The 14,923-nt window shown below is 44.9% G+C and overlaps 1 protein-coding gene across 2 annotated transcripts in view; it reads right to left on the minus strand.

Moving 5' to 3' along the window:
* scfd2 (sec1 family domain containing 2) overlaps positions 1 to 14,923 on the minus strand; it is a 112,901-nt gene that overhangs the window by 80,421 nt on the left and 17,557 nt on the right. For both annotated transcript variants that reach the window (XM_079350806.1, XM_079350805.1), the window contains one exon: positions 10,614 to 10,789. In XM_079350806.1, coding sequence (XP_079206932.1) covers positions 10,614 to 10,789 — 176 coding nt within the window. The remainder of the gene's footprint in view (positions 1 to 10,613; positions 10,790 to 14,923) is intronic.

Below are 14,923 nucleotides of genomic sequence, written 5' to 3' on the forward strand. Positions count from 1 at the left end.
CTCCTCGATTTGCTGGGCGAGACACTCTTCTGTCTTTATACGCTTCTCCCTTTCAGTTTCAAGAGCGTTCTTCAGCTTCCCTACTTCCATGACTGCTTCTCTTGCTGTGGCCTGCTTGTTTGAAACCTCAGCAAGGAGAAGAGCCATGTTAGAGGTCGACTTGGCTTCATGATCTTCATACATTTGTTTTAACTGCTCTGCAGGGATCTGAATTGGGGCTTGGTCAGTCACCTTAGTGATAATCTCAAGCTTATTCAAGGTTGTCACATCATTGGACTGCTGGGACTGATCTGCTGCACCTACAGACTGTGGCTCTTTAGGAGTCTCATCAGGTTGTGGATCAGGCTTGTCTTCAGTCAGGATCATGTGAGTCTCTATGGGTTCTGGTTGAAGAGTCTCTGCAGGTTGTGGATCAGGCTTGTCTTCAGTCAGGATCATGTGAGTCTCTATGGGTTCTGGTTGAAGAGTCTCTGCAGGTTGTGGATCATGCTTGTCTTCAGTCTGGATCATGTGTGTCTCTACGGGTTCTGGTTGAAGAGTCTCTACAGGTTGTGGATCAGGCTTGTCTTCAGTCTGGATCATGTGAGTCTCTATGGGTTCTGGTTGAAGAGTCTCTGCAGGTTGTGGATCATGCTTGTCTTCAGTCTGGATCATGTGAGTCTCTATGGGTTCTGGTTGAAGAGTCTCTGCAGGTTGTGGATCAGACTTGTCTTCAGTCTGGATCATGTGAGTCTCTACGGGTTCTGGTTGAAGAGTCTCTGGAGGTTGTGGATCAGGCTTGTCTTCAGTCTGGATCATGTGTGTCTCTACGGGTTCTGGTTGAAGAGACACTGCAGGCTGTGGTGTTTGAGTCACTGCAGTGTCATCATTCCCACCCAGGACATTTCCCTCCTGCTGTTTGTCCAGAGTTGTCCCCTTTGATGGCTCCCTCTGCAAAGAAGGAAACTCTGATGTGTTCATCTTGTTAGCCTTCTTTTGAAGAGGCTTCACGAGTAGTGAAAGAGACTGTTCATCGTCTGACAAGTCCTCGTCAATAAATCCGTAGAACTTCTTTTCTTCCTGGTTGCTGAGGACTGTGCCCTCTTGATTCCAGGAGCAGAAGACGACGTTCTTCTTCACCTTGTTTTTGCCTTTTTTGGCGTTCTTCTTCACAATTCTCTCCATTTCTCAAAACTTGTGTAATGCTAAGCTCACTGTTTGTGTGTCTGATAGTCTGTCTCTCCTGGCTGGACTGAAAGAATAGTTCTGATTCTGAGCTGATATACCTTCTTCTTCAAAGACGTCTGATGACATCATATGACATCATATGACATCAGACATCAAAGGCGATGGAATCAATCAACGATTATGATGCTGAGTATGATGCTGTGTTTTTATTTGAATTCTGAAGTTGGAAATTCCAAGTCCCCGCTCCGATACATCATCAGAAACGCTTCCTAAAGTCAGAATTCCATCTCGGAAACTCTTTAAGCTCTAGACTGAACGTCTCTGCTGAGGCTGGTTCCCCTGCGACCCAGCCCGGGGTAAGTGGTAGAAAATGAATGAAACTGTATAAAATATCCTGATGATGGACATTTATATATATATATTTATGTATCTTATTTATTTAAAGGTTAACTCCAATGCTCTACTGTCCAACTTCCAACCATACAGAACATTTATTGACAACCTTCATCATGCACACTGCTACTTAGGGGCTGTTAGCCTGATGAAGGTCTGGTATGAAAACATTGCTAATAAACGTTTATTTGTAAGTTAAACTGAGAAGTCTCTGTCTCTGCACTCGTCCTATTGAACCTTCTTTTAATAAAAACAAAGTCCTTAAAGTGAAGCATTAAATCAACAGTTACCAGATTATTTGTCCAAAAGATTCACTATTGGGCTTCAATAAAAGCCAAGATACCAAACAATATTATTAAATATTGATAAATATCCTGACCATGAGCCCAAACCAGGACATGTACCTGTGTCTAAATGCATTTTTACATTTTCTAAATACATGTATTGGTAGATCATTTTGACTTGGTCATGTTAGAACTAGCTCCACGCCGTGTTCGCATTCCTGCTGTAAAATCTTCTAGTCTAGAAAATGAAGGAACATTTACGTTTAGAGTAGATTTCCTATCTTTGCTGATCTCGTGTTTAAGAACCTGGTCTACAGATAATTCATCTTGTTCAGGAGAGTCTCCTCGTGCTACATGTTCACTCAACTGTTCTTGTTGCAGAAATATAAAATAAATATTTGCACATTATGAAATGTGAATCTATGGCAGAAATATAAGATTTAAATAATGCACAGTATAAATTAAACTATAGCAGAAATATTAAAGGGATTTTATCCCTGCTAGTTGTTCGAGGTCGTCGTCATCCTTCGTGTCATTTGAAGCTATACTGCAGTATTTTTTACAAGTGGTCAAACAGACACAGCAGTGAGAACTTCTAGAAACATGTTCTTCAATAAGATCAAATGACACAGAAAAAATAATGGAAATAAGAATGTGGATATCTGCTGTTTTGGATTTGTTGGTGAATCGAGAGCAGATTCTTTTGTATTCGTCGAGAAGTCAAAAACAAAACGTCGGCTTGCATGTCCCTTTATGTGCGTATTTCATTAGCACAGGTGTGCCTCTCTTATGTCAGCTTCATCCTAGATCCACGTGGAAATTACTCCCCCCCCCCTGACCTACAGATGACATGGTTGCCGTGGAGACGGCTAGCATCATGTAAGGAGAAAGCATGACAGACGTTCTGGCTCGGGCTCTCATCTTTCATCCTGAGACAGAGAAACATTCCTCACAGGATAAAAACTCTGTTTGTCTCTCGGCTGTTCTCTCGTTCTCTCTCAGACCAGAATAGACTTTTAAAATAAGCCTGGATATTTTTAAGCAGTCTCCTTGTCTGACCAGCAGGACGTTGACTTTGGTCAGATGAGTCAAAACAGACATGTCGTAAAAACGAGTTCGTGGACGGACTGATCCACGAGATTGTTTGAATCATCCATTTTGCGGTTGTATTTCCTGGTTGTAACCCGTTACCATAGAAACCAATGTGGATCAGACCAGGTCAATACGGACAGGCAGGTCACTTACAACGTGTAATGTGGACAGTCAGTCAGTCAGTCAGATCAGGTTCTGATCCGATTCAGGTGGCATTCATGAATCATCCTACGATATAAAAAACACACATGTCAGGCTGGTGATCAGCATCACCTCTGACCCTGACCACGCTCTGATCAGCACAAAACCTGAGACACAGGGTCCAACACTCACATTGAATGCAGAGTTGAATCCCAGATCAGAGGAGGTTTAAGGCCTCTGAAGATTCGTTTGGAGTTTGAATGTTGTAGATCAAACGTCTGTATCTTTGTCCTCAGTTTTATAAATGGAGCCTCTGTGATATCTGTACTCTGTGCTTTATGTGTTTCTGGAGGATACTGAAGTCCTTTGTAAAAGGAACAGTCCACTCTTCTTCCCTCTCAAGCACACATTCAGAAGAGCAAGCGATAAGGTGCCTGTGTAAAACATGGATATTAAAGCTGCAAACTGGAGGTGAAGACGACATGATGACCCCAGGTCAAAGTGTTCGAGTCAACTGTGGAAAGAAGGAACTTAAACAGGAACAGAGCAGTATGAGTATGCTACACACTTTCTGTTTTCTGATCCCAATCCCAAGCTGCTCTTTGGGCTGAGCTGTGTGTGTGAAGAGAAACGGCCCAAACAGGTCTGTTGTCGTGGTCACAGAGTCACATGTGACAATGGTCAATGTTGATGATGATCCCTGAAAAGAGATGAAAAGAAGGCGGCAGGAGAGATCCAGAGTGATGTGTTTGTCAGGGGGGAAAGACAGGAGTCCGGCTCCTGTGGTTCAGCCTGTGTGCGGACCTTGTTGCTTCAGGGTCGAGGGGGGGCGGGGGGGTTGGATGTGGCTCTGAAGGTGGATGGATGGGGAGACAGTCAGTCCAGTTCAGTGCAGATGTGAGGCTGTTAAACAGTGGGGAAGCGGAGGAGGTCAGAGCTGGACATCTCAGGGGCCGTGCCCCCGAGTCATGCACACCCGTTTGTTACAATCTGCAGCGAAACGCGGGACGGGGGGGGGGACGGGACGGGGGGTCTGTGAGGATGCGGCAACGATGGAGAAGAAGGGGAATGTCTGCGATGTGGGGACAGACTCCATACCCCGGGGGAAAGACCAATTTCAGGCTTACAGCCCCCCCCCCCCCTGTCTGAGAGTCAGTCTGTGGCATGCAGCTCAGATAAGATGAAAGTCACCTCAGGCTAATATCAACGTTTCTCCCTTCAGCTTGTTGTTGTGGTTCAAAGATAACACAGTCCAGATGTTGCATATATGCAGAAGTGCTTGTTAAATATTCAGAGGCTGGCTGCCTTCATACAGCTTTACATGGATGCTAAATAACACACACACACACACACACACACACACACACACACACACACACACACACACACACACACACACACACACACACACACACACACACACACACACACACACACACACACACACACACACACACACACACACACACACACACACACACACACACACACACACACACACACACACACACACACACACACACACACACACGATTGTCAGGTTAGTGTCCAGGAGGGTCACACACAACGAGGTGAAGGGGCACGCACACACACCGACACTGTACCGGGGGGGTTAATGGAGTATGTGGGTCAGCACTCACACACACACACACACACATACACACATACACACACACACACACACACTCACACAATACAGCAGACTTGGAGAATTATTTCTGACTCAGCAGCAGAAACAGCAGGCTGGAAAAGTTTCTGCTGGATTTGTTTGGCGACGAAGAGAAAAGACTGAAAAGGGAACCAAAAAGTGTCGGAGCCGATCCATGAAGTTAAAAATGATCATTAGACCTGAAGAAAATCCCCCCCCCCCCCTCCCCCCCCCTGGGATCATGAGGTGGACCTCTCTCACACTGTTTTCATGTAAAAGCATTTGGTGATGCATGTTTGTTGTTTAAAGTGATTTGGAAAATAAAGTCTGATTGATTATAAACTGTAAATATTAAAGGTCCCATATTCTTATTTTCCTGCTTTTATTTTTGCTCTTCAGCGTGCGTCCAGGTGTCGTGCGTCCAGGTGTCGTGTGTCCAGGTGTCGTGTGTCCAGGTGTCGTGTGTCCAGGTGTCGTGCGTCCAGGTGTCGTGCGTCCAGGTGTCGTGTGTCCAGGTGTCGTGCGTCCAGGTGTCGTGCGTCCAGGTGTCGTGCGTCCAGGTGTCGTGCGTCCAGGTGTCGTGCGTCCAGGTGTCGTGCGTCCATGTGTCGTGCGTCCAGGTGTCGTGCGTCCAGGTGTCGTGCGTCCAGGTGTCGTGTGTCCAGGTGTCGTGTGTCCAGGTGTCGTGTGTCCAGGTGTCGTGCGTCCAGGTGTCGTGCGTCCAGGTGTCGTGTGTCCAGGTGTCACAATGAGCCGGGTTCAGAAGTCTCTTCACAAACCGTTAAAGTGCACACACTATTATTATTTATTTTGAGTTGGAAGAAGGTTTAAAAAACGTTTCTAAAACACTGGATGGATTTCCCCTTTTATCACGAGCACTTTAATCCCCATCAGTTTAACAGTTTATTGATTTACTGTTTGAAATCAACAAATAATTTGCTTCTTGATGAATTTGAATGATTTTTTTTAATCTAAAAAATGTGAAATATTTTCTGCTTCCTGTTATCACTGTTGTCGGGATGTCTCTACTGTAAGAGTATTTCATTGTTAAAGAGTAATCCCAGTGATTGATCAGCGTATCACAGCTCATCAATGCGATCAATCAATCACAGCTCCACAGTCTGTTTAAAGGAGCGAGATGATGGATCTGCACAGAGTCATTACAACACGTGCAGGTGGGACACACGATAAAAACACCATCGGATCACAAAGTGGACCCTCTGTCTTTAAGAGTGAACAAACCTGGGATCCAGCTGCTGGCTCGCCTCACTCACACATACAGGAAGGTGTCTCAGGTGTGTCATTCATTGATCTCATGTTGGGGTCATTTCGTGGGGAAAATGTGACCGCAAGACAAAAAGTGCAAATTGCAGCCGTCAAAAAGAGATTCCAAAACACACACACTTACTTTTAAAGGTGTATTTTTTTGGGCTTGTACTTTTATTTTGGCGGGGCAGCAGACGGAGTAAAGAAACAGGAGCCACAGGTGAGACGGGGACGCAGCCTATCAGCACCTTCCCTCCTTCTCTATGAACGGACAGTTACACTTCTTTTAGTCTGAGATTGTTCAATACAGAGAAACACAAAGAAATAATCTGACTTCAGAAACTGTCAAATTTAAAATGGGAGTCTACGCTTTGCATATTTGTGCGATATGTTATTTAAAAAAGTGTTGGCTGATGATGTCAGATTTTTTTTATTTTTTTTTAATGGTCACTAATAACTGGCATAAAACGAGCATCAAGATGTGAGACCTGCAGCATTACTATGAAACCCAAACAGACCCGATAAGTCGATCGGAAACATCGATTCAGATTAGTCGTCGTGTCTGTTAAACAAAAACAAAAAGTGCACGTCGTCCTTTTTTTAAAGCTTTTCCTGGTTAAGACAGGCTATAAATGTGGATAACCTCACGGTGGTTATGTTGTGCCCTCCATGTACGGAGGCTGTCGTCCTGAAAGCGGGCGGTGTGGGTTTGAGTCCCCACACTGAGGATGTTAAACCTCCTGAGGAGAGTTTAATACTGAAGCCTCCAAAAACAAAGGAGATCATCAGGAGTGAGATTATTCAAATATCACAATCACTGCCCTTTGCATGCACAGTTAAAGGCAGGGGAGATAAATTGTCTTTGACAGTAATTAATAACTCAGGTGCTCTGGAAAAAAAAAAAAAAAAAAAAAAAAAGTCATCTATTGCATCTGTCTGTTTGTAAACACGTAAAAACTTCGACCAATGTCGTCACTCGGTACACATTTTGTTAACCAATCACACGCCTCTCTGCTCCGTGCATGCACGAGCCCACACTCAAAGCATGAGCTGAATTCTGGACCAATGGGGCGAGAGCATGTAAGTGAGGGGGCGTGGCTTTAGAGGGGAGGCGGGCGAGTGAACACGGAGAACAAAGAGGATGCTACTTTTAAAATCATGCTAGCTTTAAACTGTCCTTCTCCCCGTTTAAAAGCACCGAGGATGAAGGAAGTGTCTCTGACTCCACTATGTGTCCTTTTGGACCTTCGTCCTGTTGATCGAACTAACTCATTTTAACAACTGACTAAAATCTCAGCAAGTAGCAAACTGGCTGTGAAGTCCGACGATGAAGAGCGCGGCGGCTCGGGATCCAAGAAGCACGTCGAGAAACTGATGCTGGAGTTAAATTAAACACACTTTGACGGATTTGACACATTTTTAGTTGAACTTTAGTTGAATTTTAAATTCCACTTCAGTTGGACTGAAGAGATAAGATCGACCAAAAGTTCCCCAGAGTCTCTGTTAATGAAGTCAGGAGCATTTTAACTGTGTTGTTTTTCTGTGGAGTTCCACGACTGTAAATGAACGCCGGCGTTTTGGCTCCTTCCTTTATATTTCAGAGTGAAACACAAACACTGAGCAGAGACAGATAAGGAGCAGGCGGGCAGCTGCACTGACCCATGGGAGAGCGGGGACATGCAGCCAAGTGCAGCTTCGTGTCTCTGCAGCGTGGTGACCAGTAATAAGTCAAAGCTGGATGTTTGGAGAGGCTCGCCCTGGTAATCCCAGAAGAGAGGAGCAACGGTCCGGGGTGAGAGGGGGTTAGCTCCTCTCTGCTGCACAGCTGTCATCACTGACTGGACGAGTAAAGAGAAAGAGTCGATCACAATCGGTCACGTCCACCACCGCGGGCCGTACGTGTTTGGGTTTGGTGAGGTCCGGCGTGCTGATGGGAAGGCCGGTCAGCGTTCCTGTGATGTTCTGGGAAGTGGTGAAAGAGGGAGTGTGTTTCCCCGGGTCCAGCGTGCACTCTCTGGTTTTTTTTTATGTGGGCTGGAGCTGGACCAGGTCTGCTCAATCTGATGCATTCAGACCGAAAAGCCAGCGACAAGCCAGACAGTGAGAGAGTCTGGGGGATGTGTGTGTGTGTGTGTGTGTGTGTGTGGGGGGGGGGGGTACTTTACAGTCGGCACATTCAGGGTGGCTAAGAACTCAGAACACAACTAAAGTATTAACTCAAGGTAAATCCTGAGGCGTCAGTCAAGGTGCTTAAAGTCTGACCCTCCCCCAATAAATACAATAAATGAATATAAATAACGCAGAGAGCACAAAGACGTGACAGGTCAGACACACTTTCACATTTTCCTCCTTTCTTGAGAAGCGAACACGTCCTGCATCAGACGCTGCACTGTGGACTGGGAACAGGATTTGGACTCAGTAAATAAGGTGCATTAAACGGCTGGTTGTGTGCAGTCCTGAACTCAACGGCCCCCGTGCCTCCGTCCAGCCGCAGCCCACTGCAAAGCCCCCCCACCCCCCACCCTTCCCCTCTCAGATGACCACAGAGGCCTGACTGGACCGACACTGTCCACAGGCACTGAGTGACCGTCTCTTTACCCACAGAAGCCCTCACACACTCAGAGAGAGCAAACACAAGCCGACCGCCGGGCCCGGCCCAGACGCGTTTCAGCCCCGCCATTTTCTCATGTAATTAACTTCTCTCTGTCCAAAAAAAAAAAACACATGGAAATTAAATAAACAGAGGAAGGAGGGGGGGAGGGGGGGCACGGAGGACACACAACTCATTTCCCCCTAATACCTCAATAAAACTCGGGCTCGTTTTGATTGCAAACATGGACCCTGACATCGGGCTCAAGGCTCGACTGTGAGATCTAAATCCGAGGAATGTCACGTTGAACGCAGGCCAAGTGCTGCACACACACAACCAACACAACGACAGGTTAATGAGACCCCAGCTCCAGGTCTCATCCTCACACTCACAGAGAAAAGGTGTGCTCTGACTTCTCCAGGTGGAGCAGACGTCGATGAAGGGAGGGGGGGGGGGGATCAAAGCCGAGTCCAGGACTAAATGGATCCTGGAACGGTGAGCCCCTTAAAGTCTTCTTCCTTTTATTTAATAAAGCAGCGATGGCCCCAGCCGAGGACTAAGCTTTATGAGGTTGTTTTTAAATTCCAATTTGGCACGGGGCACCGCTTCCAGCGTGATTTACTTTAATAAGTTCCTAAAGACTCGTCTGTCTTGCTGCTCTGCTTTACAGGTTCAGGAACATAAAGAGGCTCAATGAAGAGAGGGGGAGAAAGGGCTTCAGTATAAAGTTAATAGTGCAGAGTATGGCGCCATTAAGCTCTGCGTCGAGGACATTTCCTAAAATATCTGAAGCTGATGTGCCGTCGACGTCTTCAGATTCTCCTCTCGCTCCTTCCCACAGTCCAACTCTGAACTCTGAACCAGAACGCCTCCAAAACAACATGGTGGAAATCTGGACTTTTCTGCAGCATTTACTGGACTCCGATGTTTTTTCCTTACAAACACAAGCGAGCTTATTTATGGTGGACGGGGGAATCTGCATTTTTTCCACTCTCCGTCAGTTTAACACAACACTCTGGCCTCCGTCGAGCGAACCACAAACACCCACTTACCTGCTGAGCATCAGTAATAAATATTTACCCAAACGGAAAGATGTGAGGGACTAATTACAGAGGTAACTACAAACTGCCAGTAAATGTGATGTTTTTCTACCTGAAGGAGAATTCCTGTTCTTATGAACCCAGAGCAATGCTTTTTTATATTTTGTGTATAAATGTACAAAAGGCTAAATCAGTGTTGATTGCAGCAGCTGAACACTGTAATATTATCCTCTCATGTAAATCACTCAGAGCTCCTCTTTATGTCACTGATGGGTTCATGTTGTCAACGTCATGAAAATAATTAATATGGAAAAGAAGCTTCGCTCGTGTGTTTGACTTTTTAACAAGTAACAGATGTTACGTCTTTTTTTTTTATTTTTTTTTTAAAGCCACCAAACGTCATCGACATTCACAGTGATTTTACATCACACAACAACAACAACGTTGTTGGTGCACCGCATTCGTTTTTCTTGTGTTATTATGTTGCATTGAACCCGAACGTAACATTTCAAACCCAAAGTCGCTTTAAAGGAATAACAAACGGCCTCGTTAAGGCAGCGAGGACTCGCAGGATCGAGCAGGAAAACTGGTCTGTTGTTTTAATGAGCTCTGGTGTCCGAAGACTGAAGCATCAGCATTTTTTTTTTTTTTTTTAATGATTGTTTTTCGTGCCCTTTTTGAAGAGATAGGAAAGTGGACGAAGATGGAAATCATAGAGAGAGAGAGAGAGAGAGAGAGAGAGAGGGAAAGGAGCCGGATTCGAACCCGGGTCGTTCCCGTTGAGGACTGTAGCCTCCATAAATGGGGACGCGTGCACTAACCACTGTGCCACCAGCGCCCCCAATGCATCAGCATTTCTGGTTTAAAGAAGCATCTTAGCGTTCCCAGGTTCTTAGAACATCGGCACGAGCGTAAACCAAGAAGGATGATTTCACCCGCTCATGTCAGGATTGTTATAACGAGACGTCGCCTGCAGAAAGTCGAGTACGAACCTGCAGCAGCAGCCTCTCGAAGGCCAGGCAGGCGTCCCAGCGGGGCAGGTGGGCGTGGCGTAGAGTCTGGGCTGTGGCCAGGCCCAGCTGGAGCACCCCGCAGTGACTCTCCAGCGCCCCCCAGCTGCTGCGGAACAGCTGCACGTAGGAGCACAGCTGCTCAGGGGTCACACGGCCTGAGAAGAAAAAAAACATCTGGATTAGACACAAAATCATCCATCAATACTGAATGATCGAAGATGACATCATGCAGTGTTATGATTTTTTTGTCTTTTTTTTTGTTGGTGTTTCAGGTCACAAACAAATACAGGTGTTAAAGGTTGCAACACACACACACACACACACACACACACACAACACACACACACACACACACACTCTGAGCTGAGTGTAGAAACAGAACACATAGACAGCCTTTACCAAGCCAAACAGCGTTTTTAATAAAGATCACACACTCCGCTCAGAGCAGAGGGGAGGAACTGATTCCATAACAGACAATAATATTATCTCACTGAGACCCACAGAACTGTTCACAAGTGTGTGTGTATGTGTGTGTGTGTGTGTGTGTGTGTGTGAGTGAGGTACTATCAGAGTGTTTCCATGAGTGTCTCTTCTTCGACAAAAACTGCACAATTAATCACTATTTCATCATGAGCACGATACGAGCATTAGCACTAAACACAACACAGGAGTGTCTCATGCTGCATCCTTTTTAAATACGATGTGGGAACCTGCGTTTATTAACTTTGACTTCACTTTGGATTCTGTCAGAAGACGCTGAAGCGAGTCATCAGCTAGCTTTAGATTTAATGGTGAAAAAAGTGACGCTCATGTGAAAAAGGTTCGGTGAGAACGTCCAATAAACACATAAACGACGACGTTCAGCGATAGCTCGGGATGTACAGAAACCAGAAATCCAGTCACAGGGGTCAAAGGTCGAATCGCTTCTCTGGAAAGATGAGTCACAGTAAATATGGCGAAGCGTCAGCAGCTGTAGAGCAGAGCAGGTATAAGCTGTTTGCACCTTTACATGTATTCATCATGCTTCATGTTGCATGTTGCAACCAACCAATGAGACGACTTCAGATAAAAAAAAAAGCGGGTTTCATTTTAGGGATTACTGGAAGTCGAGTTAGTAATTCATTTCCTAATTCAGATACCAAGAATCTGTAAGTGGAAGGAATAACAAGTGAAGGAGCCTCTACCTCCTACCAGGCCTCCCGTGAAGAGTCACAAAGACACAGGAAGGACGGGGTAAAGGGTGTAAGGCCGGGGATCGGGGGGGGGGGGTATGGTGGCCTGAAGGTACGAGGGGCTGGGATGGAGAGGAGGGCACACATTAACTCCCCCCAATAAAGCCTTCTTCTTCATGTTGATGTTCTGAACCAGCACCAGATGTGGGAGTATTTCCTGTTGGACTACATGGCCAGTGTTTTCTTTAGCGAGGCCAAACAAGAAAAAAAAAAAAAAAAGTAGAGGAGTAACAGAAAAAGCTCCAATACAACCAGAAAACATCCAAACTCTGAAGACTGAGTGGCAACGTTTTCAAATTATGTTTGAAAGGGAAGTTGGAGGGAATCATTCAGGAACAGTTGAAAAAACATCTCGAAATTGTACGAATAATATGGAGAAAGTCGACGCTTCTGTGCTGATTTTTATTTTTTCTGTTGCGGGTAAATGCTTCAGTCCGAACGCATCTAAAAAATCCTGAAAAGCTCTATTGTGAACATATCAAGCCATAAAATCCTGGCAGTGTAAAGTGGGTTCACAGAGCTGGATGTGCCAACCATAATTCAGCACAGAACCAGGAAACACGGCCGGGGCAAGAGCCAAGCATAATTCAAGCCCGAGAATAGGCAACCAAAGAATGGTGCACCGAGGGCCAAATATATCAGAGTTTACAGCCCGGGTAGATCACAGGAGAGCGAGTGAGAAAATGTGAAATGTTGGAAAAAGAACAGAAGATGAGAAAGCCACACAAAAGCCTGTTCTCCATTACACAATCAAACAAGCCTTATCTGTGTCACTAAACAGATCTGTGATTCCTCCAGCATCTTGTTTCCAGATGCAAAACATTTGAGGAGACGATCTGTCGAGCTTTTTTTAAACTGCAGGAAAAGTTCTTATTTTAAAGCCTGCAATAAAAAAAAATCACCTGTTAGAAGTTATTGTTCTTTCACAGTCCAGTCCACGTCAGATATTACATTTGACAAATAACTTTTTGTTAGCGATAAAACACACAACAAGTTACTTTTGTCATTTTTATGAGGTGAAAACACGAGAAGGTTAAACATACAGTCATAAGCTAAGACTGTGTGTATATATATATATATATATATATATATATTATATATATATATATATATAAATAAAGGACAGATTATTGGGTTTCAAAGTTGTACCAGTGCATCTAGCCTGCTTTCTTTCTATTGGCCACCAGGGGGCATCAAAAAGAGGATCAAAATAAATTCTAACCATTAGAAATGTCCAATCAGAAATGCTTTCCGTCGTTCGGTACAAACACAGATTCAGTGATGATGGGGACGAACTTCTCTTTGGTTCTCTACACTAAACATCTGTAAAAATTAAAGAGCGTACTGTCGCTGCTAAAAAAAAAAAAAAAAAAAAAGCAATTACTAAGAAATGGCTTAATAGCCCATCAGCCCATCTGAAGAGGAATTCAATTCACAAAACTTTATTTGTCCCCGGGGGGCAATTCAAGGGCACACAGAGCAGCAAATGAACAACAGTGCAACTATACTGAAGAATTTAACCAAAGATATGCATGTAAACAGATGTAAGCAGACATATATGCATGCTATAACATTATTTACATCTATATAATGGAAAAATGACCTTTCCTGTGAGAATAGAGGAAGCTCGATTGGAGGAAATTTGGGAAAAATGGAAAATGTACAAAACTCCGAAACGCCCTTCTTTTGTTGAACTGCTTGTAAATTCTCATTTTATTCTTTTTGCCATTTCGAAACACCCCGAGTTCTTTTCACATTTGTACATTTAAAAAAAAAAAAAAAAAGTACAGATATCAAACGATGCAGGAAGTGATCAGTGTTGATTTGTGATTCTAGATAAAGATGGAAAAATGGGAAAAAACAAAAAGAGGACTAAATGACAGAAAGCCAAAAGGAGAACACGAAGCTACGTCTCTTATTCCCCCGGTCTGGTCTTCATCTCGAGTTTCATGTCGTCATCAAAGAGAATAACTTTCTTTTTAAATGTTTCCAATCTCTGCTACAAAACCACCCATTTGTTTACACATGTTTCTCGGTGAATCAGAGAATGGGAGTTCTAATAATGAAATGTCCTTCCTGTTACGTTCCTCCGCTGACGTACGGCCAACGTGTTTACGCCCAGAGTCAAACAAAGCTGAACCTTCAGGCCACTCGCATGCTCCTCTGGCTGTATATTTATGACAGCAGCACCATCTCAGCCCGATGTGCAGGAGTGCCAACTGAAGCTGGGTCATGATCAAAGTCGTGAACAACGCAGGAGAGGAGCGATGATTTAGTCCACTTACTGGAAGAGGAGAGGGTTACTCAGGGGCTAAGAGAGCAGCGGTCTGCCCCCAGCACCAGCAGCTGGACAGACTCATAAGTAATTCAGCATGGACGGGGGACGGGGGGACGGGGGGGGGACACAGGAGGACGACTGGGAGACTTTAATTTATGCACCCTGAAAGAAGGGAAGTCCTGGAAGGTTTACGTGTGGATGCATGTTGGAGCTCTTTTCAGACTTCAGTGTGCAGGAGAGAAGAGCTTAAAGGGCAGCGATGAATCAGAACAGCTTGGTGTGTGTGTGTGTGTGTGTGTGTGTGTGTGTGTGTGTGTGTGTGTGTGTGTGTGGAAGAGAAGTTTTTATTAGGCTGAAATAAGTCTTAAAAATAGACTCAATCTGTGTCGTATTTATAAACCGTGTGCAAAGTTTCATCGTCACTAAATCAGATCTTAATGTGGAAAAGTCTCTGCATTCATGCGGTTGTTTTGTTGCATATTTTAATGAGTGGGATTTGTTGGTTGGGGTTTGTTAACACAACACTGAAAGTCCCCACACACACACACACACACACACACCTCTGCTTCCTCTCGGATTAGTGCTAATGATCTAGCACCTGGTCGCTACCTTTTTTACAGGGTCCCATCATCACCCCCCCCCCTGCTGAGCAAAGGCTGACGCCAACAAAAGGCCCAAACGCAGCAAATTGAGAAGAAGGAGGCGGCGTGCAGATACAGAACCAAGCATGAATCCTCCGTGATGACTGAGACGGATTATTCCTCCAGGAGTGTGTGTGT

This window comes from Symphodus melops, assembly GCF_947650265.1.
Source record: "Symphodus melops genome assembly, chromosome: 8".
NCBI classification, from domain to species: Eukaryota; Metazoa; Chordata; class Actinopteri; order Labriformes; family Labridae; genus Symphodus; species Symphodus melops.